The sequence below is a fragment of the Chelmon rostratus genome, chromosome 1, assembly GCF_017976325.1.
Source record: "Chelmon rostratus isolate fCheRos1 chromosome 1, fCheRos1.pri, whole genome shotgun sequence".
In the NCBI taxonomy this organism is placed as follows: Eukaryota; Metazoa; Chordata; class Actinopteri; order Chaetodontiformes; family Chaetodontidae; genus Chelmon; species Chelmon rostratus.
In genome coordinates, this window is record NC_055658.1 from 7486044 (window position 1) to 7511953 (window position 25910).

Sequence of the window (25910 nt, forward strand, 5' to 3'; positions counted from 1 at the left end):
ATCAGAGCCAAACCCGAGGTTGAGCAAAGTGCCAAGAGGGACATAGAAAGAGACTGACACGCACACAGAATGTGAGCGCAGAGAGAGAGAACTAGTGAGTGTGAACACGTTGTGCCCCAGCCTGGCCCTCTGCCAGGAGGCACTTGGGAGGATTTTTAGCCACAAAAGCCAGTCGGCGGTCAACCATCCACAGAGATTTGAAGTATCTCACAAAGATACTGCTGGAGAGGTTTGTTCCACATACAAGATTAAGCAGTCGCTCACAGCAGGGGGCTGCACTGAGAAATCAAACAAAACACTCAACAGGAGACTAGCGGACAGAGAAGACCATACTCCTTTGAGTCACAATGAACAACAGCTGTGTTGACTCATTAAATTCTAGAAAAAGTTTAGACAAGTCTTATGACATATTAAGATTGGCAGAGGGAAATGTTCCACTGCTAATCTTACTCTAGATAGAGTAAACCTGATTCTATAGACACGACAGGAAGGTAGTTTTAGTTTGAGGGGCAATGTTGGAAGACATAACTGGGAAAAGATCAAAACAGGAACTGATGTAATAAGGAAGAAACAGTGTGGCAAGAGGCTTTGGCAGAACACTAACCTGTCTGAAGTGATCATCAAAGCCCCAGTCAGCCTGTCCGTTAGGAGAGGTAGCAGAGTGAGGCCCTGCAGGAGACAGGCCCTCGTCAGGTTCCTGCTTCACTCTGACAGGTGGGGATGCAGCCCTCTGGGGTGCCGATGCAGAGTAACTGCCGAATGGACGGGCCGGGATGCGGGAGGCGCTCTGCTGCAAAGCGAGGGTCTGCTTGCGGAGGAACTCCAGACCACTGGCACTTCCCTCATCCTCGTCACTGCCCTCGTCCCCTTCCATCATCTCATTGTCTTCATCCTCATCCCCAGAATCCCGGCCTCTGTCCTCGTCATCCTCTCTTTCCGAGTCCACACTGCTCTGATTGGACACCCGGAGAGGCAGCCCACCACCAGGGACCCCTCCAGCCAGGCCTTTGCCCATGAAGCTGGCCCCAGAAGCCCGGGCAGCAGCCAGGATGGCCTGCTGGGCAGCAACCTGCTGAGCATACATGATATGGGCCTCTCGCAGCTTCCTCTCCTTGCGCTCCATTTCCAGTCGGGCCTGCTGCTGGCGCTGGAGCTGCTCCATTACTGCCTCCAGCTTCATCCCCCCTGTAGAGGTGCTCTGAGGAAAGGCCACACCAGGCTCTTGAGACATACTGGGCTGTGGGAGGAAGAGAGCGAGTTATGGATGACCTACGATATACTGACATCTAATTACCCCCTTATCTCATTATACAGGATGAAATGAGACATGTGTAAGGCACATGAACCCCCACAAAGTAATCAAAGTTACAATGGAAACAAAGGAGCCTGATTTAAACATGCTCAAAACACAGATAATGTAACCTCATAATTTTCATCAGGTTCATGTAGTAGCAAAACTTGTAAACTTGGAACTCTGTATACCCAGTCACTTTAGTCAATGTTTGAACCCGAGGCCTGGGCAAGTTGGAAAAGCCCTCAGCATCATAGCAACAAATCTGAATTATATTTGCTAATAAACAGAGAAAATGTGTTTACTTCCTGATGGCTAGGGCTCACAATCTTTACACCAAAGACCTGAGCATGTGTAAAAGCAGAAACAATGAAACAGGAAAATTCACACTCACAAAACACTGTAACCCCAGTAATGTAACCAGGCTCGTTACAAAGTAGCCAAAGCGACCTACAGAACACTTTTAAGCTTTATGGATCCCACACAGATACCACAGCTAACGCCAAGCCTAAAAAACATAAGGCACCACAGCAGCCAACCACGAAAAACCCTTATGTAGCAGTAGAGAAAAAATATAAATAAATTTAATGATCACCAATCAATTCAATAAAATGTTTACACGCCTTTATCAAAAAAAGAGGCCAATAATTAAACCCAACGACTAAGTTTTGGTAAGAACAGCAAAATGGTAATTTACACAGCTAGTGTTCAAACTAGTTAACCCGAGAGGAAGATAAACTGCTTCCAAACTTCAGTGTTAAAGGAAAAAGGAGGGTATTGTGACCTCCAGGCATTTTAATGAGACAAACAATCATTTAGATGAAAAAAAAATCCGCTAAAACTTATTTAAAAAAATATTCACCCTTTCCGCATTTGGCTAGCTGCCACATCCTCAAAATACGTGGATAACGTACGGTGGTCGCAATGGGTTTTAGGATAAGTTACCGTACAAACAAGCAAATTTAGCCTAATAACGCCATGGCTTTTTCTAAAAATGTATTGCAGTGTTATGAAATCACAAAATAAGTAAAAAGGCAACCTACCATACAGGTCAAATTAGCTCTGAGAGAGTTTTCTTCTTTTTCTTTAGGAAAATGCAACGTTAAGCTAACTCAAGGCGGTCGAACTGCGTCTTTCGGGGAGACTTTTCAGCTCGTTACAGCTCAGATAAACGAGGAGGGACGCCGAGCAGGACCACGACTCACCATTTGTGCCTTACTACTGCCTGAGTTGTCCACCATCCCTCCTTCCTTGGCTTTATCCTCCTTCTTCCCTCGCTTGTGGCAGCCGTTCAAACACTTGTAAACACACACGCGCGCGCGCGCACGCGGGGACAGGCGCTGTGCACGCACCGTAGACTGCGACCGATCACCAGCTGGAAGGCGCTGCGAGCTCTTCTGGGCGACCTCTCCTACCGCGGCTGTGCTCCTGGCGTTGTGTCCCCGCCGATTTTCGTGATTTCCTTCTTTAATAGAAAAAGAGAACGACTGAAAAATGGCCCGATCTCATATCTCGGAGAGCGCTGAGGTAACTCCCTTCACTCGTTTTTTTTTCCTCCCCTTCAATTGACACCCCCCACATGGCGTACAACAGCATTAGGCCCGCCCACCGACAGCAACAAGTCTCGCAGCCTTTTCAATTTCATGACACTTTTATCAAGGACTTTTACGTGTCATATATTCATTTTTTTTTTTGTGTAAATATATTTCTTCAATTGTGTAGCGTAGCATTTAAAGGTCTAAATAAGTCACATAAGGGTAGCTTTCTACGCCACATAATCTCAATAAAAAGCCTTAAGCAAAAGTATATAGCACGTTTCAAAGTTTTGAAATCGCGAACGAGTCATACAGTGTCAAATACATTTATCCATGCAATCTATTGATCTATAAAGACACATTTACAAATTTGCAATATCCCCATCTTTTCTCAATGGAGACTGGTTTCTCGTTAAATCTTCAAAATGCACATCTTTCTCTGAATGCTTCATAACGTGACAATGACTGTGATGCAATGTTTAAATGACACACAGCTTAATGGTAAAACGCAAGGGGTGTTGCATTAAGAGTGCAGCGCGGCTCCACGCCGCCCCCCCGTGGAAAAGACGACCACCACGTTCAGGGTGCTTGCTGCTTTTTATCAACCACTTACAGAAAAGTCACATCCCATAATCAAAAAGGTCTACTGATAAACGTCCTGTTTACACAAGCACTACCAGAAAAGATTCTTAATAGCTATAATCACAGTCATACACATGGAAGTATAGATAATAGTTTTATTTAATAATATAAACCAATAAACAGTACAATCAAATAAAAAAAGACTAGTGTTTACCATTAGAAAATAACTTTCAGTTATTGCCTTTAGCACTCAATGACACTATATTGTCACAATGTTGTATAACAAGCAGATTGTCCCAACAGTTGCATAGTACAGGTGAGTACAGTGACCACTGGTGTTAAGTGCAATATTAGTGTACATAAAACATCGTGCAGAGCCAGGGCTGGGGGTCAATACACTTTAAATTCAGCTGTTACACTTAAAGCATTTACCTCATGCCTGTCACACTTTGTGTAACTTAGTAGAATCAGCTTTTATTCCTAAATCACCCACATTACAACCATGGAGTGCCGTGAGGAGACGATGTACACGACTCGTGTTAATAATGTAAGATTTTCAACACTGGACTTTTCATTGCAAAGGTTTTAACAAATCCACTTCCTGAATCAGAAATTTGGGAATCTGTCCCAACAAATCAGGTTGCTACTCTTTCCAGTTTCATTATGGTGGTCAAGTGGTCTGCTATACAATTTATATATATGACAGAGTTACACCTTGTAACAACCAGCATGAGAAGTAACAGTGTGGTCTGCAGGCAAGTAAAACAGCAGCCATACATGTATCTGCACTTAAAACCTCTATGCACTTTAAAGAGTTGTGCAATTTTATTTAATTTTTACAAACGTATGTGAAAGGCAGATTACCCTCTAGCTGCACACTCACACACAAAATCTCCCGAGAAAGTGATCACTGTCACTCGTTCTGATATTGTACGTTTCAACTAATGCACAGATTAAAAATAAAACACCTACAATTAATAGCAAAATATGACCCAGACTGTAACATGAGTGGACAGATGCTTTTTTTAAAAAGTGAAAAACAAACGCAAATAATATCACTGTTTCTGAGATTCAGGATTGCCAGTTTCTGCACATCTGTGGGTCTGTTGTGTAGAAACAACAGACACATCATAACACGAACAGAAAGTAATTCCCAACACACAGGTCAAACTGATGTATGTAAATATACTTTACAAATAACAAGCGGAGACAGATACCTAAATCCTTATGCAAATCTGGTTTACTGTTTTTTAACCTGTAACAGCTATTCTTAGTGTCTCCAACAAATGCACGAAAAAATAAATAAATAAATACAATGGTGTAACTGAAATCTGCCCCCCCACCCACTCTGATGTGTTAAAGAGGAGTTACATTAGATCCTGGAAAGGATTCAAATCCAAAATGCTACATATCCATCTTGGCCCCCCCAAAAAAATAAAAAATTCTTCCAATCCATCCCACAGTTTCCTAAAGCATATGAATTAAAAAAAAATCTAAATTAGAAACAAATACATAACATAAACCATAAACATTACCAAATATCTTTGGATGACAAAATTACTTGGTGTGTGGGATTTTCTAATATAGTTTGCTTTTATACCTACAATCTTCAACTTTTTTTTTTAAGTGTCAGACATTGGCTTCTAGAATAAAACTTATTTTTACAATACAGAGATTGTAAACTCCAATCTAATCAAATATCATTGGTTCATCTATCAAAGCACTTAAGCACCTCATCTGCTTACATGTTGTGCCATATGCCATAGTGTAACATTTGGTAACTGTAGGTATCACTCTTTGAAACAGTGGAGAACTTGGTCGGACAACTTTTCATTATCTCGTTCTCTCCACGTATATCTTCATCAGCGAGAACATGAGGGAACCAGTAGAACACGATCCTGGGTCGGGCTTATCAGCCTTCACCTCATGTCAGGTTTGTGAGATAGCAACATTTACTCTGAGAGACGCACGCACGCACGCACGCACGCACACAAAATCTCATTTGGGGGTAAAACTCACATGTCATTTTTGAAGACAGATTAAGTAATGATAATTAAAAAAACAGTTAATGCAACTGTAGTCAGGGAATGTCAATGGTCAAGTGACAACTGGACAATTGTAATTCACCGAACGGCCAGAAAATGAAAACACAGTCGCCCATACGTGTATGTATGTCATGCTTATAGGGCTGCAGAGCTATTCACCAGAGCTGAAAACACAGTAACCAGCTCTCCATTGGGTCAACATGGACATATCTCAAATGATTAATTATTCTGCCGCTCTATTTGGAGCAGTGGCATAGTTAGCCTTTCATGCAGTCTTATAAAAAGTAGAAGAAAATAAAATACATCAAGCTTTGGGGTCACAGTGGATAAGGCTTGTTCTTATGTCCATCCGCGTTTTTGTGTGTTGAGCGATTTCTGTGTTTTCGCTGTCCTGCACAAACAGGAGTTTGGCTTCAGAGCTGGAAGTCCTCAGGCAGCACTGCAGTGGTCCTGGGTTAGAAAGAAGACCTCAGGCACCAGTGACTTAAGTCAGGGAGGGGAGCTGGAGCCGAGCCTTTATAAGGTCTGAGTAATAGCACCGGCATCACTGCATGGAACAGGACGGGCTCTCAGAGCAGCAACACAAGGAGGAGCCCATGGCTTTGGGCGGAATCAGGTCCAGGTCCTCGTCATCGGGTATCTCGTCCAGACGGTAGCCGTCCTGAAGCAGCTGCCTGCTTAAATCAGGATGGACCTGGAGAGCAAAGAGACGGACCTCTTGAACATACACACACATCAGAGTCAAATGGCTAAACCTGGTAGACATTACACTCTGGTTAATCCGTTTACAGTGACCTTTTCATACCCCATGGTTACTTAAAGTATGCCTGCTGCTGTGAACCAAACTAAATAAATATAATTAATGGTTTAGCTACCTCTTCCCTCTGCAACTGGGATAAATCACATTACCTCAAATACAGAGGATAACAGCAAGACGTATGATGTCCCTTATGGCCCTAAATAACATGTTGCCTACACTCTAATTGTGGCAGTTAAACTCTAATTTGCCATCAAAATACAGTTTATAATGTGATAGTCAAAAAATGTGAACCAACACAAAACTAGTGATGTGTTTTCAAGCCACAGTGGCTTTTTAGTTTACGATAGAAGTAAGCCACAGAAGTCAACAAGTAAGTCATCATAATTGTGTTATGAGCTCACCTAAACTGTTCTGAGACACTTGGACATTTAATGAAACGGCGTGACCTGAGCAACCAAGTAAAGAGAAGTGGACATGAATTAATGATACATCCAGCTTTGGGGTCAAGTTAGGTTGCCAGTGATACCACCAAACCAAGTCATGTTACAGGGGAAGAAAACGTTTTTATTATTTACTTTTGAATCACCCAAAACCAGTCCCCTTCAAATATAGAACAGAAATATTTAGCTGGGATGAGGGTCTACAAGTCTGTTCCTCATCCATGAACTCTGTTTGAATTTAAATACATATTTTATGTGTATCTTAGCTATGATGAATTCCACAGTTACTCAACAACAATGTAGGAAAACAAGTAAGACTGAATTTAAAGTTCTGCTAAAAGGTCGAGTAAACAGACCTGGCTACGCAATCAAGGTCAAGAAATAATCAGAGGCCACAATGATGAGGTCAAAGTCCTCTGCTCTTACATTTACTCTTACACGGGCTCACTCATTAGATACTGTTCCTACAATATATATGAGTGCACACTAAGACAGACAAGATCCGGCCCCAGTTCCAAGTGTTTGATGTACTTATAGCAGCCGCACTTAGAGACAAACCGGTTCCATTTGACCCATTACCTCTTTAGTGTTTGTAAAATGTGAATAATCTCGTGGTGCAAATGTCCTACAAAAAAATAATTAAAAAATGCAGGGAACGACTGGACCTGGGCAAGGATTTCAAAGATATATGTCCAGCTGTGAGTGCTGACCTGACAAGCCAAGCTGCTGTCTTAGTGTTTTAAAATAAAACCCAGGTTGATAATAACACTAATTATCTTTGGACATACACCAACAGCAAAAAACAGGTTTTTGCACACCCACACATCTACAGTCACCCAGCCAGTTAGACTGTCTGATAACTGAGATTCTAAGAACACGTGAGGAAGGTCCCACAGGGCTAACTCACCTCAGCTGAAGAGTATCCTGAGGAATACTGCTCGAAATCGATCTCTTCATCACTGTAAGCACAAGTAGGACAGACAGTAAAAAGGCCAGAATTCTAACTGGAACTGGTAAATGTCCAGGTGACGTAATTTAATGGCTACATTAGAAAGCGGTGAGTTAAACTTAGACATTACACGTGACTCCACTCTGTAATCACACCTGATTACACACATAAAATGAGTTATTGCGTCTCATAACATTCTTTGAATGGCGAAACAAAAAAAAAAAAAAGTTTTTTCCTTTAGGACATATTTGCTGATACACTCAGATGAACTTGTGCATGTTCTCTCTTTTGTGGTAGAATGCAATCATTTGTGAGGAATCTTTTAGATGTGTAAGCACGTGAGAAAAACATTATGGATAATGAATAAAGGGAGTACTAAAAGGAAGACCTACTGTCACCACTTCTTAGTGGTTAACAGTAGACTGTCACTAAGTATTTTAGTGCTAAGTTGACATGCATAAAGCAGGAATTCATAAGTGCGATCACCTGGTGTAACCTTACCTGTCTGAGTCCAGTGCAACCAAACTGTCCTCAGCGTGCTGACTCAAAGCAGTGTAGCCCTTGTTATACTTCACTGTCCTAAAAGGAAAACCAGAAACTGTAAATAATTGCAAAACAAACACGTGTTCCCCTGCATTATTCAGACATCACGAACAGCAGCTTCCTTCTTCCTCCCCATGCCTCCTCTCCTCACCTCTTGCCTCCTTGTCTGGGCTGATGCAGCACTGGAGGTCCTGGTGAGAGGGCTTTCTTCTTCAGTGCTTTTCTTGCCATCTCCCTGTGTTTCTCTGTGAATAACAAGGGACGTGTTTGTGCTGACAAGGACTGACTGGATGATGGTCAAAGCAAAGTTCACTCAAGAAGTTGAAAAATTACTCTAATCTGAGTGTAGGACTTGAGATTTATGAAGAATCCTACACAAACGTGCTGCATGTGGAAGTTCTGAGATTGACCATCACTGTGTTATGATAATGAAAACTATATGACAATAATACTTACTATATACAGAGATAAAGGCAAGAAATAAGATAAAATTTCTTTTTCTCACTGCTCTGACCTCACGGTCCAACCAGACCTGAACTGACGCAATTCTTTACTACAAATTTGGGTCTCATCAATACATTTGTAAAAGCTTGTACTTTTAAATCAAGGCTTAAACTTTCTCCACACCTGCCGGTATGTGTTTACATGCTGGCCCTGTCGTTTGCCTCTTGCCTAGTATCAGGTTAAAGCAGCTCTCTACACCCTAGAGGAAATAAAGATGACTTCTTGAGCCTCAGAAAGTTTATCAAACAAGTCATTCTTCTTCCCTGGTAAAACCAAGTATGCATCATTTTAAGAATTCAGTATTCTGCAAGTTCGGACCTATTTTCTACTTTGAGATATTAATAAATCCAGGCCCAGACCTATTTGTTGTGATGTGTGGGGGCCACAGATTGCATCAAGACTGCAAACTAGTGAAGTAGAAGAGTTCAATTACAAAATAGATAAATTCTATTCCAATTCCATAATCTGACCATGCCTTCTTTCCAATTAAACTAAATTGAGTGTGTTTTTTAATATGTTTATTCAATGAACAATAAAGTGTTTTCCATCAAATGAAATGCTAAAAGTCAGTAATGTTTCAGGGAATCCATCAGATAAACTCGATTACATTACACGTTTCATGTCCCTTTTCCATTTACAGTACAGAGTGTGAACATACTTCACACAGACACAAAAACTGTGTGAAATATGTCATGTTATTTTTTTCAATGCATCTCACAAACCTAATTCATACTCCTGTCTCTTTACCGTGCGTGAAACCCAACATCACCTCTTCTCTGTGTGGAAATCCTCTACATCCATGGCATTTCCATCACTGGCACCGATGTACAGCTACACAGGGCCTTTTTTTGCAGATGCCAAATGGAATTTGAGCCAGCAGTCAGTCCGCAGTGTGAGGTGCAGAAATGGTTGTTGTTGATACCGTGACAGCTTACAGTTACGCAGGACATTTTGATCTACATAATAAAACCATTTCAGGACCTTAGATGTGATAAATGTAGGCAGTGAACTACAATTTGGAAAGTTGACTTGTAGACTCCTTTCTATACACACAGACTGCACAAAACTGTGGGCGACTGAGCTCATCAATGTCATATGACTCAGGCTCCGCTGTCCTGCTAACTGCACTTTCAGCACTTTTTAGCTGCCCCATTTTGTGCTGTGTACAACAGTACGGACCACAGCTGAACTCATAAAAACAACAATTATGAAAAGACTCCTGACCCACCGACAGGCATAATAACGCCCTGTGTATTTCATTGGTTATGCTGAGTCAAGAAAATGCTTACGTAGTTTCAGGTGGATTGCCGGAGCTCTGGACATGATGTAAGGTCCTCTTTTCTCCACAGGCCTGATTCCTCCATCAGCAGTCTTAGGTCTCGTGCCACTAATGGGTGCCTGAGGTTGCAGAAATGAAGGGTAATCTGTATTTCATATTCACATATGGTAGCCAAATAGGCAGTGACAAAACAATAATATACTGAATGACAAGCTGTGATGGCTAAATGTGTCTTAAAGGGCAAGAAAGCCAACACCTGTGTGATTCAATAATAATCTTCATGAGAAGCATTAGTTTGTTTCTTTTTGCATGACTCATTTTGATCTATTTCTAAGTTAGATAAAGTCTGCCTCCAGTGGTAAACCTCAACATTTCACCCGCCAGATGATGATTTTGAAGAAATCCCCAACAAATTTTCCAGCAGTCCCTTCGGTTCACAGGAAGACATTACCAGTTTCACGTGTTTATGAGCCCATTAATCATGTCAATCGATATAATTTTTAGTCAAAACTTAGCAATATCTAACGACCAAAACCTTTGCGTCTCGACACTAATTTTAAAAGCATGTTTCAACCAAATAACTGTCAGAAATCACAGGCTAGGTTAGGCAGCTAGCCTCCCAGTCTTTATGAGCAAGCTAGCGTTAGCCGGGCTAGCTTTAGCTGACATTACCGACAAAACTTGTGGCTCCGACTGGGCTTCCAGCAGAGTGTCCTTCTCTGGTTCCTCTATGATGTCGTTCATCATCCTGGCGTTTGTTGTCACATTTTACACCACAGCACAGCCATGACGACAGGTGTCCCACTCGCGCAGGACTTTGTTGTTTTCCTCAGGGGCAGGTGGCATAGGCACTTCTGTAAGCTAGCTTTGCTATTATGCTAGCAGTGACAGGTTTTGTACTACTTCCGGGAAGAAAATACAAAATAAAACCCTGCGTCGCTAGCATACTCTGTAAAGGCTATGTGATCTATGTCAGACTGTATAAAATAGATGTCAACCAAAAGGTAAGCATTTTTGCAGTTTCGGTTCACGATCGTCACTATCGTGACAAAAGTCCGTAATTTTCAGCAGAGTAACAGTTCGACATAAAAACAGAAGTGTTGTTGGAAGTAAATCGATTCAAATGTGATGATTTTAAAAATTACTTTATACTTAGTTGCAAATAATGACAGTAATAACCATGAAGAATTTTTTTTTCCATCCAAGATGTGGTGTATATTTTCAAAACATAGAAACGGTGCAATTACAACTTAAGTACCGCTTACAACACAGAAAAGCAGACCAGTGCATGCCGTCGCGCATGCATCGCTGTGGATTTCCAGCCTCCTGTCGCCATCTGGTGGATGAGTGAGGAGCTCTCATCGAGAAACTGGAAAAACATTTTCTAAAAAGTCTGAGGTAAATTCTTTGTAAGGGCTGTCTCCATGTATCTCAAATTGAAATTTTTGGACCGTAGCAACTGCTAAGAAAAGTTCCTTAGACGCCAGTGATGTGCAGTTTTAACTAATAACATTTACAATGGCTCCATTTCATTTAACTAGCCCAGTAACACAACAGTGAACAGGGATGCACATCAGCAGGGAACCCCTAAATGGAAAGCAGCAAACATTAATGATAATCTACACATGTGCTTTCCCTGCTATGATGAGTCAAAATGTCTGCTGTAAAAAAGGTCCATTATAAATATAAAAACATTTAATAATTTACCGGGAAAAAACACACATTCTTCAATTATTGGTTATCTTTATTAGGTCCACCATTTTGTACACAACAGGACAGCATGGGTTAAATCAACAATATAGACATATTTGACAGGAGAGAATCAGGAGAGGTCATCTCTTCATGTATCAAATTACCTGAGGAAAGAGCAAAAAACAAAAAAAGATATTTTCAGATGTAGATATAGTATTATGCAATATAATTAAACATCTACTGTACATTCATGGAGTGGGCCATCACACATAAAGGGTCTGAGGCAGCCCTGGACAAATTCAGTGTTTTTTACCTGAAGGAAGTTTCTCTGTAAAGCCACATCACTTTCCCAAGTAACATGTAATAATAAGGTATAGTGCAGCCTCACCTTGACAGTCTACACCTTGTCAATGCCCAGCTCCTCTGGCGTTGAGATGCCGAGTTCTGACAGGGTGGGCTTCAGCTCTTGGATCAGGTAGGGATAGATGTCTTTGTGAGGGCCTGCTTTGTCCTGCAAAACACACACAAACACACACACACACACACACACACACACACAAAAGTCAACAAATGAGGAGCATTTTATCATACACAATACTTACAAATGTGGCAGCAAGCAGTAAAACTAATGATTAGTCCTACAAAATATTGTCCCGTGATTAATTTGCTATTTGGGGTTTTGCATTACATGTTTGTGTTATTTTTATCATTATATGTTTAAAAAACAGCTATGTGTGATTTTTACTTGACAGTAGTATCATGGTTTTTATTTGTGATTTATTTCTGTTGAAGCTTTTTTCACGTAAAGTGTGATGGAATGAAATCAGCGATCTACATTCAAGCTCTGGGTCTGTCAGGAGTCACACTTCCCAACTGAAAGAAAGTTCTTCAAAAAGGTTTATGGCAGGCCCTAAATGGACCTATGAAGCAATGGTCGCTCACCTTAACAGCCTCAAGGATGCGGATGGCACTGGCTAGGTCATTCAGTCTTCGGCAAGCTCTTAGTGCCGAATCCAGGATCTTGGCCTCGGGTACCAGGTCATACCCAATCAGAGTATTCATGCCTTCAGGTTAAAATAAATGGAAAAAGCCCTATAAATCAGCAATAATAAGAAGAGCAAACGCATACTACAAAAGAGAGAAAAAGCAATATTTGATGGACAATTAAACCCACACAATAGTAGCATAGGTATAGGATGTTCCTCTGGGAATCAAACCTAGGGCCCTACAATGTCCATGATGAAAAAAAACAAGGACAAAATAGCAGAATTTTATTATAAATAGTAAAATCTGGAATATTGTAGAACTTGCCAGAATGTGGATGCAATATATAAAAATCAGGGTTGTCCATGCTGCTATGTTTTGGTGTCTCTCACACACAGTTATGCATGTGTGTGTGCGTGCGTGAGAGAGAGAGAGGCAGAGCATTAGCAAGAGCTCAGCCCTTCAACAGTTCCTCAGAAGTGTAACCACATCTGCAGATATGAGACGCAAATTTGTTGACTTCATGGCTGTATGCACAGAGTCAGATATTCTGTTGGAAAAAATGAAAAAGCTACGTCCCTTTCTGGTTGAGCACCGTAAACAAGGAGCAGCGTTGCCCGAACGTGAAAGCAGTCTCCGTCAGATCCACTTACCCGGTGTATTTGAGCTGCATATGGAAGCTGTCCTGCAGAAGATCCGTTTGATAAAAAATCGTTGTGTTGTATCAAATTCAGTCATATTAATTAAATTTTGAATATTTTCTGATTGAAGTGTAGAAATTTTATGAATCCAACCTATGATTAGACACTCTTTCTGATGGCAAAATGTACTTGAATCTTAAAACACAAAATACAGAAAAAAAGATACGAAACCACGTAATTTGGGAAAAAAATAATAAGAATGTTGAAAAAATTTAAACAGATTTTATAGGGCCCTACAAACCCCACTGCCACCACGGCTGGACAACATGGGAAATTAAAATAACCAAATAATAATGCCAAATTTTGTTCATGTAGGTCTGATATTTTGACTGAATGTTTTTGTTGTGATTTATAAATTAACCCAAAATGGAAAAATAACACTGACCAAACTAGGACCAATGGGACGAGAACACATAATGAGAATATAGAGAGAATAAACTGTCAATTAAGTCACCTTTCCTCAGTTCCCAGGCATCGATGTCAGGCTTGCTGAAGTAAGTGACCCAGCGGGCATCAAACTCCTCATCTGTCTCCACCACCCCATGGGAGTAACATCTGGAGGCCAATGGAGCTGGAAAACATGAGGCACATATAGATTTCCATATAAATTTTAAATACTAGTGATGATACAAAACATTTCAAGAAGTTACGTGGACTCTTATAATAATATGAGTACATATAATATATTAATAAAATAATGTCTTTCTAGAAAACCTTTTTTAAATGCTATAAACATTAATATGTATGATTATCAGTGAACACAGCAAAATTCTAACAGACAGTCAGACATGGAGTAAGACCTTTCTTAAAAATAAAATAGTCAAAACTTAATTGCACACTGTACAGCTCCTCTTTCAAAGCTTAATCACAAAATGGAGACAACGTCTGTATTAAATATGGAATAGAAACTGTGTCTCTCTGGAAATATGGACAATCGAGGTTAATTAAGCATTTTAAGGGACTCCATTAAAATACGGGCACACAAAAACTTTTTCAGCTCCGCTGCCTTCATCTGTGTGGTTGATGTGGTGGGTCTGTGACGCTGTACATGATACAGCTCTATAAATGTGCCTAGGCATATGAGCTGGGTTTCTTTAAATACACCCAATGAATGAATGAATTCAAACATGAAAACAGGCAAAGTAAATACGTACAATACTATAGTTCTTTCCACCATGATTTTCTTCACACAAATATAATGTAATGGCACCAAGTCCCAACACACACATACAGGGACTGACTTCATTCCAAATCCTTGTTTTTCTGTACAGCATCTCTAAGATCATCTCTAGCTCATCTCCCCAACACATTACACTGACACCATCATAATCATCATATGCTAATCACGGTTAATTACGGGGTTTATTTCTCCATAGGAGCCTGCTCACTATACAATATTATCCCTTACATAGACACGCAATTTCTTGGAACTGACAAGAGTGGATTGCACCCTATTAGCTGGGACATAGACTGGTCACAGGTCACAAACTACATTATTCTAGACTTTCGGAGGAAACTATGAGAAAAGATCAAATTCATAGCATTATAAATAATAAATTGCATGGTCTGAGTTAGACATGACAACCAGCTGCGTACAAGCTGCGGTCACTGACACTCTCGAACTAACTGAGGAGGGTCATCACAAGGTCGTGACATTTTTACTGAAATTCATTTCGCGCCTCTTCATTTAAAATGCTTAATGAAAGGTAGGGATACAGGAAAATATTCATTTCAAGACCACAAGGATGGCCAACTGTAAAAATAAGTCAATGTCACCCTAAGCTAGTCTTCACGTATACACACACAGCTTAATTTAGCTAAGCCAGGCGGCTAGCCGAGCAAGCTTATTACAGTCAACTCTTTCCCGGAGGTATTTTAATTTCACGGCCGATGTAAAGCGGACAGTCCTACCTGAGTAGCAGGGTCGTGACCGAACTAGAGTCCGGGCCCCTGCGGCTGACAGTCGGAACACGGCTCCGAACATGGTACCGTATCGGGTGCTAACCGTCCTGTATGCTAAAGGGGGAAACAGTGGACGGACGGAGACGATGAGGACGACGAGGGTCACGTGCTGACGGAAATTGCCGAAAGTTTTACGTCAGGCCGTTGATAGGTCCGTTTCCTGATCACGTGATACTCATATTGAAAGTGTTTTGGTTTTGACAATAAGCAATACAGTCTTAGAGAGATTATCATTATGAGTATGTGTTTTCTCACTCATCTATTTGCCACAGTGTCTTTTACTCAATTCAGCACGAGTACCATGAATGTGCATGTACATGTATATGCAGTAAATAAGGTTGGACAAAAGAATAAAATGGAAAGGCACTATCTTTGATCTTAAATGTACACCAAAACTCCCTGGCTGTAAATGGTTTGCAGGGACCCGCTCTGACAGTCAGTAGAGAGAATGGGAGATCACAGTTACACATCAACATGTGGACATTAAGTTGAACAACTGATATCATGTGTTGGTCTATTTAACCCATCCTTGCACTTCTATAGTATTCCCGAAGCTGGCTGTGTAGACAAAAGAAAGACAACTGATGGAAAAACAAATAGGTGCAATCAGAGTATAAATAAAATGAAAATAAAAATGCAAATATAATATCTCTCTCTGTCTTCACTCACTTACACAAGTGAAAGATAACAAATCACTGGATTGTTGTGTGTGACTCATAATTGGGGAGAATTAGTGATAAACAACTAGTTTGGTCTGTACAGAGGTCAGTGTGGTCATTTTGGAGAAACCCTGTTGTTGGCTGCGCATGATTTAATCCATTGATCCCCAACCCGTGGGCCGCGGCCCACTACTGGGCCGTGGGTCATTTGATACTGGGCCGCACAGAAAGAAAAATAATTTCCATTATTTTGTTTTTTCACATAATTTGAAAAACAGGTGGTGCCTGACAGTGCCAGTCTGCAGCCAGGTCCTCTTGACATGATTAAAAAGTGGATTTACCTTCATTATTATTGTTATTATTATTATTAAAGAGAAAATACCACAGTTTTTAATGCAGATCTTATCATTTTATTTTGTTTTTATCTGCTACACCTAGACTTAGACTGGGCCGTGAAAATATTGTCAGACATTAAACTGGGCCATGGTACAGAAAAGGTTGGGGACCACTGATTTAATCGATATACCCAAGCTTCACTGTGTGTGATGACGCATGTAGTGCAATGCAGGTCGTGTCTGGTAGTTGTGAGGTATATGATCAGATGAATCAAATATCAGACATATGTCAGATTGAGCATGATAGTAGATAAACTGATGTTTAGACTGTAGGCCACTCTCAGTTGTGGTATGTGAGATCACACAGGGCAGACCAGCGAGAGGGAATCCAGAGGTGCTTATGTATACAAAGGGGCCCATCCAGACGTAAATCCCCGATAGATGTGGACATATATGGACAGGTATAACGGGTGACTGCTGAGGAGAACATTCCCCGGTAAGACAATTCGCAGGACATGATCTTGTTCTTGAGATAGGAAAGATATGGGTGGAGTAGGACAAAACGTTATGCTATATATTGTGTTGTCTGTATGTTAAGGGCAGAGTCTTCTGATCTGACCATGAAGCTCTCTCAGATGGCCGGCATCTGGTCTGACACTCCTTGTTAATAAAGTTCTCTTCAACTCAAGCTTGTTTCAGCAAAGTTCTTCCTACACCATCATCACACCACTGCTCAGCAGGACCTGGCTGATAAACATCAATTTGGCGTCACGAACTTGGAAGGTTAGTGCTCCGGCCACCGGTGATTGGTGGCCCCTGGTGATTGGAATCTGCCTTGGTGCTCAGCCGGGCCTGGCATTGAAATAAGGTGAGTCTATTCACCAGGTGCCAGGGCACATTCTTGGAGGGAACTGCAAGTTTTTGCTGATGGTTGTGGGCATTATAAAAGATTAATTTGTGTGGGGATGCAGGTCACGGTTGATGGTGGTGTAGTGGCTCTGTCTAAATTTGGTTCTTGTCAGAAAAAAAAAAAACAACAGGGGCAAGGTAGATATTCTCAGTGTGTTTAGATAGCAGAAAGAAAGAAGCAAATGTCTTGAAATAGATGAGAAGACACCAAGAGAAAAAGAGAATAAAGATTTAAGTAACGGGGAAAAAAGAAGAAAACAGAGAAGCAAAGAAGTTGTGTAATACATAATCAATTAGTAATGTGAGTGAGATGAACAACCATCCGAGATGAATCAAGAAAAGGGGCCTTAAATCTTTTTAACAGGAAGTCATGTGTAAATTAGTTGCTGCGTGAAAGTTGGATTCATGTTGAAAGAGGTTTGAATTGGAAATAATGTTTTAAAATGGTAGGGAAAGTGTAGGAACGTGACAGAAAAAAAGAGTGATGTTAAAGAAAATATGGGAGGATGTAAGTCTAATTTGGAAAATGATATTCAAATGGGTAGGCAGAGTGTGGGTAAACAGAAGAAGAAATAAGTTTGAAATGGTAGGAAAAGAGTAAAAGAATAAGAGAAAAGAGATTTAAAGAAGAGAAGAAAAAGAAAACAGATGAGAAGTTGAGCATGCATGCATTTTGAAGCTAGTTGGTTCTGAGAAGCTTGGCCAAGGGACAAACTGAGATGAAGACGAATGAAGATTAAGATTAAGTGTTGTTTTGTGTTGTCTTAAGTGTTCTTTGTTTTGCGGTGTGGAAACTTCCATATATGTTCTGTCTCTCTCTGAGCCGTGTGTGCTGCAGCTGTCTGCGTCTCCAGCTGTGTATCAGCATGAATGTGGAGATCTCCATAGTTTGTGTGATTGTATGGTTGACAGAGTGTTAGAGCAGGATGCTGATTGTAAACTCTGAAGCAATGGAATCTGGCTTTTAGCATGTTGGGTTGCATTTTGGTTGAGTGAAAAGTGTTGTGTGAATGTGAATGTGAAGTCTGGTTTGATCTGAGTTTATGAATGAGCCAGAGTGACAATATATTTTAAGGCATATATATGTGCATACTGTATGTTGTATAGATGCCATTATAATTGGGCATACAGTTTACTAGTGAAAATAGGATTCATTTGTTATTCTGTTAAATAAATATAACCCTCTGCTCAGTCTGACACTCATAAAGACCAGTGAAGACTTGCACAAGCACTGTTAAAATTCAAAATACCCTCTTGCAATAGCGCCCCAAAACTGATTTTATGTTTGTATTGTTTTTTAATGGAAGTTCTCAAAGAAAAGAGGAAGTAATGGAGTTTAATGGAATAGACTGACTGACTGACTAATGTATGTTTTAAGTCTGTTTTGTTTGCCTGTGAGTGTAAATGTATGTAAATGTATGAAATAATGCTGTATTTTTCTGCTTGGTGGGGAAAAGCTGAAGATATTCTGTGCTAAAGTTGAGTGATGGTAGTGTTGCATAATTCATAAGTGTGCTGTATTAGTATTGAGGAAATAATCTGGTTCCTTTTAGCATTCTATGTGGAAGAACATTGGGATTCAGCTAAAACTCGAACTCATAGCAGCTGCATTGACAGGGTGTGGCTGTAGATAGAAATGAATGAAGTTGTCTCTTCAGAGGCTGGAGACACACTGGAAGTACTATCTAGTTTTGAGAGGAGGAGCGAAATTTGTGGTGTTACACACACTATCAGCAGACTTGCCCTCCCGGTGGAGAACACACACATATAGCCCTCCCCTGCTTCCTTCGGACAGCAGGAGGAGAGCTGAGGACTGGCTTTCCATAACTCTCAAGATAGTATTCAAAGTAATTTTAATTTTAATTTTATTCACTCTAGTAATCCCAAACTGGGAAATTAGTCTCTGCATTTCACCCATCGCTGATTTACTGAAACACACACATGCACATGCAACATGCAGTGAGACACACAGGAGCAGTGGGCTGCCGCATCAGGCGCCCGGGGAGCATATTGGGGGGTTAAGTGCCTTGCTCAAGGGCACATCAGCCGGCTAATGGAGGGGGGGAGTGAATACTCCACCACACCCAAGTTTCTCTGCCAGTCCGGTGGGGGGAATCGAACTGGCGACCCTCCGGTCACAAGCTGCTTCTCCAACCTCTAGGCCACGGCTGTAAATAAAGAATATTAAATAATTTGGTCCATACATCGCAATCCGTGTTATCCAAATATCTGAATTTACAAATTAAACAAATCAAACTACATTAAAAACATTTTTTGAGGAAAGTCATTGTTTTTGATTTAATCAGCTTTGGTGCATGATTTGAATGAAATTAACTTACACCTTTATTGATTTATTGTGATTTGGAATTGATGACAGATTGTATAACCAAAATTAAAACATAAAGAATGGAAAAATGCATGTGAGCTGGAAGCAAATTCGCCTTTTCTACTTTTCTACGAGGATCAGTGGAGTAGGTTTGCTCTAGATTAGCACCTCACTGGAGCAAACAATCGGGAAGAGAAGGGGGGTTGGTGGAAATTATTAACTGTTCTTTGTCTGTCAATAGTTGTTTGAATCGGACACTCATGTGGATGGAAAGACACTGAGCCCCTTTTTTCTTTTCTTCTTTTTCTTTCTTTATTCAGCTGTTGGGTATGAGACTCCAAAAATAAGGAGGATTGGATCTGAATCTGGATCTTCCAAGGGACAGATGAGGGGACAGCTGAGCATCGATTGAGGCTTGTTGGTGACGGCGCGTGCGAGGACCTGCATCCAAGCAGATCAAGATATGGCAGGGGGACCAGTGGACCCCAGAGAGATTTTGAAGGGGATGGAGGCTCTGTTGGGTAAAGATGGAGAGCTCCGCAGCCTGGAAGGAGTCCCAGAGGTGTTTAGCCTGATGAAAGCTTCTACGAAGATGGTCAGTAGATGTATGTACCTGAACATCCTGCTGCAGACGAAATCCCATGATGTTCTTAACAGGTTTATCAGAGTTGGGGGGTACAGGCTGCTCAACTCCTGGCTCACCTACTCCAAAACCACCAACAACACCCCCCTGCTGCAACTAATCCTTCTCACACTACAGAAGTTGCCTCTCAGAGTGGACCACCTCAAACAGAACAACACAGCCAAGCTGGTGAAGCAGCTGAGTAAGAGTGCAGAAACTGAAGATCTGAGGAACCTGGCATCCATGCTTGTAGATGGCTGGATGGCTACAATCCGCTCCCAGAGTGTCTTGAGCAGTGCAAACTCTCCTGCTGATATAAAAAAGAAGGAGAAGAAACAAGCTGTTGTCATGCAGAGTCAGACACAACCAAATCAACCATCACCACAACCACAGCCGAACCAGATCCAGTTTCAACAGCCCCAGTCACTATCTGTAGTCTCAGTCGCCGCCCTGTCACCACCAGTCATCAGACAACCACAAACATGGAGAGGAAGAGATCGAGGAACCTTAGGAAGAGGAGGAAGAGGAAATTTTAATCCAGGTTTCCAACAGCCCCCAGAAGTATGTTATAATTGCGGGCAGCTTGGTCATTACACTCGTGATTGTAACAGGCCAGGAGAGGGTCTTTTCAGAGGAGGCTTCAGAGGAGGAGGCAATCACAGTGACCCCAGGGACCGGAGAACCTTTACTGGAGCCCGGAGCCTGGATTTTAGGGGTGCCCAGAGAACTCGAATGATCAACCATTGGAAGTGATGGCTGATAGTGGAGCTGCTTTTACCTGCGTCCGGCCCGAAGACGCTATATATCTCCCCAAAAATCGAAAGATCACAATACCTATTTTGGTGTCGGAACACACTCCCATAGCACTCTTGGGAAGAGATGCTCTTTGCAGACTGAATTGACATGCCATGTGGACTTAAGTTGTTGCAGATTTTGACACAACAGGGACATAAGGTCTCCCAGAAGAGGCTACAGTATATGCCAGAACACCTAGTTTATCTAGGGCAAACAATAACTCAGGGCCATAGGAGTATCTCTGACAGTCATTTAGAGGCCATTCGAAAGGCTCCAAAACCCACAACACTCAGAGAGATGATGACGTTTCTTGGCATTGCTGGTTATTCATCGGCATGGGTGGAGGATTATGCCAGTCCAACCGGGCCTTTGAGAGCTATGATCAAGGAAACAGGGAATGACCGGCTACATGGTTATCTCACCTGGACACAGGATGGTCTCTTGGCATTTGAAACGATTAAACAAAGGCTACAGGAGGCCCCTGCTCTAGCATTGCCAGACTATTCTAAGAACTTTTTGTTATATGTGTCTACTTCCACTGGAGGTAAGTATGCATGTGCGTTTCTTTGTCAGCCAACAGGGAAGGGGACAAGTCCTCAACCTGTTGCTTATTATTCTACTGCCTATTCAGAAGTTGAATTTGGATTGCCACGTTGCTACGGAGCAATGGTGGGAGTCTACTTGATGTATGATAAGGCGTCATCAGTGACAATGGGTTACCTGGTGGTAATCTTTACTCATCATAGTCTCAGAAATCTTTTGAATCACGCAAATATACTTTGACCATGTCTAGACTTAGAGACTATTACAGGCTCTTGGAGCAGGAAGATGCTACATTGGCGGGTTCACAGTGTACCACTGTGAACCCGGCAGAGAGTTTGCCAGCCTCTGAGGATGGGGAACCACATGATTGCGTTCGGGAAGCATAGAGATATTCGAGGCTCACGTCAGACTTGAAAGCCCTCCCATTGCAGGTCCTTGCAGTATTGGACTGACAGCTCCTGTCATCGAATAGGAGACAAATTGGCTACACATTAGTAAAGGCCCAGCGAAATGACTTTGTGGTTGAGAAGGCCAAAGTGATACCACAGCCTGCATCAGCACAGCTCGCTGAACTTGTGGGCTGGGCTGAAGCGTGCCTACTAGCAGAAGGGAAGAGAGTGAAAATTTACACAGATTCTGCATATGCACATAATGTGTGTCATTTGTTTGGATCGGTGTGGAAAAACCAAGGGTTTAAGAAAACTGATGGTTCTCCTGTACAGCATCATGCTCAGATAATGAAACTGTTACATGCTATGATGAAACCTAAAGAGATAAAACAGACGTGTCATGGGTTACACAAGGCAACAAAGCGGCTGATGAGGCTGCAGAAAAAAGTCACAGGAGCAGATCAGTCGGACAAGGTGCTTCTGGTCACCCATTAGGAGGAACTGGAAGACAACATTATGCTCAGAGATGTGACTTCAATGCAGGAAGCAGTTCATTTGACTGATAAGTAGCTGTGGTTGGATCGAGGTGCTACCCAAGATTCTACAGGCCTGTGGAGAAACCGTTAGGGGTCTGATGGTGGCACCCCCGAACCTCTTGAGTCTGTTAATTCAAGAAGCACATGCTTGTCCCATGTTTCAAGGGGGAAAGTGAAGAGAAAGATGACAAAAGTATGGGTTTTGGGCACCGTACTTACTTGAACACATTGATTACTTCATAGGCAGATGTACTATCTGTCTCAAAAACAACGTCCGGAGAGGTGTAATGGTGGCTCCTGGTCACATTACAACTCCAAGAGGTCCCATGCGCAAGCTAGTTGTGGACTTTGTTGACATGATAAGACCAGTTGAAGGTCAGAGATACATGCTGGTTGTTGCAGACAGACATGGCCTGAGGCGTGTCCAACTAAGCGGAAAGACACTCAGTCTGTTGCCAAGTTCTTGCGTTGTGAGGTCATAAGTAGATGGGGACTTCCAGATCGGATATCCTCTGACAATGAGAAGGAGTTTGTGGATAAAACAGTACAATTAATCCTACAAAAATTAGGGATTAAACAACGTTTGGGAGCTGTTTACCATCCACAAAAATTTGCATTGTCAAAATCTGTCAACACACAGGTCTAAATTGGGTAGCGGCACTTTCATTAGCATTAATGGTGTGTCATTGGAGCGAACTCTGCGATTTGCATATGACACCGCATGAGTTAGTCACGGGCAGACGGATGCCAACGCCTTGTTTGCGTACAAGCGGAAAGGGTTCAAGTCTGTCCCTTTTGGAAGACAAAATGAGAGCATACGTCAGATATTTGACCACTCTACATAGGAGTATACCCACGTATGTTTCTAGCAGGCAAAAACAGGAGGAGGTGCAAGAGAAGCTTGAGGAGCAAAAGGGAAACACGATGCAACCTGGAGAAGGTGTTGGTGAAGGTGTTTCAAGGAAAGTGGTTTGATGAGGGTCATCAAGGACCATTTGAAGTTGTTCGCAGTACTGGAATGGCGGTCCAGGTCAAAGGATCTCCAACGTGGTATCATCTATCACACTGCGTTAAAGCACAGAGTGAAGAAGCGCCACACCCACAGAGCCATGCTGAAGGCTCGAGAGAGCCAGAAGAAAGTGCAGGAGAAGCAGAAGTGCAAGTGGATCTTCAGGATCAAGATCCAGAAGAGGAGACCGACCATGAAATGGACACTCCTGATGATGTGGTGGACACTTTTAATGATGCCAGCGATACCCTCCAGTCAACGAAAAAGAAAGAAAGTTTGTTGACATCAATGTTTGTCCCAGAAACAACAGATCCTATTTCCAGATAGCAATGGTCGCATTCCAGGAACATCCAGAGACCCAGACAGGAAAAGCCCAAGACCAGTTGGACAGGGAGTCTGACTGAAACGCTTCGAGGATTAGGATGGAACCTGCATCTCTAGTTTTGAAGACAGCAGTTCTAGATGCAATGGAAGTTAAACTTGTAAGGGCTAAGGATTGTTTTTGTTCAAATAATACGCAAAATGGCCCGGGGATGTTTATGGGCATATCAGACTGTGATAGATATATGATGGATTTTGGTAAACATGGTCATACTTGATTGATGACTTGTACAGCAACTTTTCATGCTCCACATCATAAGCAGAGCAGAGCTTTGACTGTATGAAATCAGACATTGCTGGGTAATGTGACAATAGGACATTTCCAACATATTTGGTGGATTTGTAATGATAAGGCATAAATATTTTCACCGTATGGGTCGATAGGATGCTGTTATATGGCAACATTGAACCTCCCATATGAGGTTTTAGCTATTCAAAAGGGACATGCACCTAAGGAGAACAAATCGAATGAGGCTCCACAAATTAGGACCAATGGGAGCTGCAAATTTTGGTAGCAGTTATTCTTTCATTGTGTGTGATGTTCTGTTTTTGCACACTGTTGCTAACTTTTGCAAAAGCCATTATAATGAGATGGGTTGGAGTGGTAATGCCAGCAGAATAGGTTCAGATGCCTTTACTGAATAAAGATGACCCAGATGAGGAGGATGAAGAAGTGAAAATAGACGAGGAGATGATTGAGAAGTATCCATTCAGAATGTCTAACTTCACTATGATTTGATAATTTGTTTTGATGATGTTTTTATTATTTTTATTGTTGTTTCTTTGTTGATTTTATTTTATGTGCACCATCTGGCTTTGTTATTTTGTAATGTGTTTGGTATGTTACTGAGTAACCACAGAGGGATGAGTGATTTCTAACAGCAGTGTTGCCTGGAGCAGAGGTGTTCAAAGTCTGATTGGCTTGAGGGTGAGGTTTCTCTGTTTTGGATTTAGTAAGGCTTCCTGGTCTTTTCCCGACCTTTTAGGTGGGGTTGTTTTTCTGACTGGAAGGTAACAGAGGATCAGTGGGTTTCCTTGCTGCTTGAGTCACAAGTTGGTGATTTTGGTTATTGCATCCATAGGATGAAGTGTGTTTTCCAGTGTTTGCTGGAAAAGAGTGTGGCTGCAAGGAAATCTCCAGATGAGGCTAAGAGTAGCCGAATCAGCCTAAATATTTTTATTATCAGATGAATCAAATATCAGACATATGTCAGATTGAGCATGATAGGAGGTAAACTGATGTTTAGACTGTAGGCCACTCTCAGTTGTGGTATGTGAGATCACACAGGGCAGACCAGCGAGAGGGAATCCAGAGGTGCTTTTGTATACACAGGGGCCCATCCGGACGTAAATCCCCAATAGATGTGGATATATATGGACAGGTATAACGGGTGACTGCTGAGGAGAACATTCCCCGGTAAGATAATTCGCAGGACATGATCTTGTTCTTGAGATAGGAAAGATATGGGTGGAGTAGGACCAAACGTTATGCTATATATTGTGTTGTCTGTATGTTAAGGGCAGAGTTTTCTGATCTTGCCCTGAAACTCTCTCAGATGGCCGGCATCTGATCTGATACTGCTTGTTAATAAAGTTCTCTTCAACTCAAGCTTGTATCAGCAAAGTTCTTCCTACACCATCATCACACCACTACTCAGCAGGACCTGGCTGATAAACATCAGTCGAATGACGTTTACCTGGTCCTGCCTACGATTTCCCATTTCCCCCGTTGTCCAGTTTTCTTAATGCATTGTATTTTCGTTTAAAGAAAAGTGGAAAGAGCCGTGTGTAAAAGCACCCTCCTTTTTTTACCTGTGCTCCCATTGTTCGACTGGTTTGGTGTTTTTAGGGTTACTGCATTTCTTAGCTAAGGAAAAACAGAAATGATTAACAAAGCAATATAACAACATATAAACATTTAATAGGATTAAACACGTTATCAGTGAACTGGTTACTATAGCCTTTTACAACTAAATAAAGATTTTTATGAACAGCATTCCAGAAAGCATATATTGCTAGAGTCGATATAAAGTGAAACAGCCTTTATATAGATTAATTAATGATTGATTGTAATGATAATAATTGTATTGAAATAATAATGAACAATGCAACTAATAGTTAATCTTTTCTCTTGCATGC

General features: G+C 41.5%; 3 protein-coding genes across 5 annotated transcripts in view; all 3 read right to left on the bottom strand.

Annotated features, from left to right (window-relative positions):
• Positions 1-2789, bottom strand: part of LOC121621788 (AT-rich interactive domain-containing protein 3B-like) — a 52464-nt gene extending 49675 nt beyond the window's left edge. Inside the window, exons 1-2 of one of the 3 annotated variants that reach the window (XR_006007663.1) lie at positions 2497-2671; positions 605-1237 (exon numbers count right to left, since the gene is read on the bottom strand). Coding sequence is in view for 2 of the 3 variants with exons in the window: in XM_041958585.1 (XP_041814519.1) it covers positions 605-1237; positions 2497-2532 (669 nt within the window). In the remaining variant the exon portion in view is untranslated. Of the gene's footprint in view, positions 1-604; positions 1238-2496 lie in introns of all 3 variants that reach the window. The other 2 variants (XM_041958585.1, XM_041958500.1) reach the window with 2 other exon arrangements.
• A 760-nt stretch (positions 2790-3549) lies between these two features.
• Positions 3550-10798, bottom strand: fam219b (family with sequence similarity 219 member B). Its single transcript, XM_041935885.1, has 6 exons — positions 10601-10798; positions 9939-10047; positions 8297-8390; positions 8104-8181; positions 7561-7612; positions 3550-6147 (listed from the first exon to the last, which is right to left on the bottom strand). Exons 1-6 carry the CDS (start codon positions 10673-10675, stop codon positions 5998-6000), a joined length of 558 nt encoding a protein of 185 aa, XP_041791819.1. The 5' UTR covers positions 10676-10798; the 3' UTR covers positions 3550-5997.
• An 856-nt stretch (positions 10799-11654) lies between these two features.
• On the bottom strand, positions 11655-15370 carry LOC121607917 (cytochrome c oxidase subunit 5A, mitochondrial-like). The gene is made up of 5 exons (XM_041938962.1): positions 15217-15370; positions 13760-13876; positions 12563-12684; positions 12009-12131; positions 11655-11784 (listed from the first exon to the last, which is right to left on the bottom strand). Exons 1-4 carry the CDS (start codon positions 15287-15289, stop codon positions 12018-12020), a joined length of 426 nt encoding a protein of 141 aa, XP_041794896.1. The 5' UTR covers positions 15290-15370; the 3' UTR covers positions 11655-11784; positions 12009-12017.
• Positions 15371-25910: the final 10540 nt, after the last annotated feature.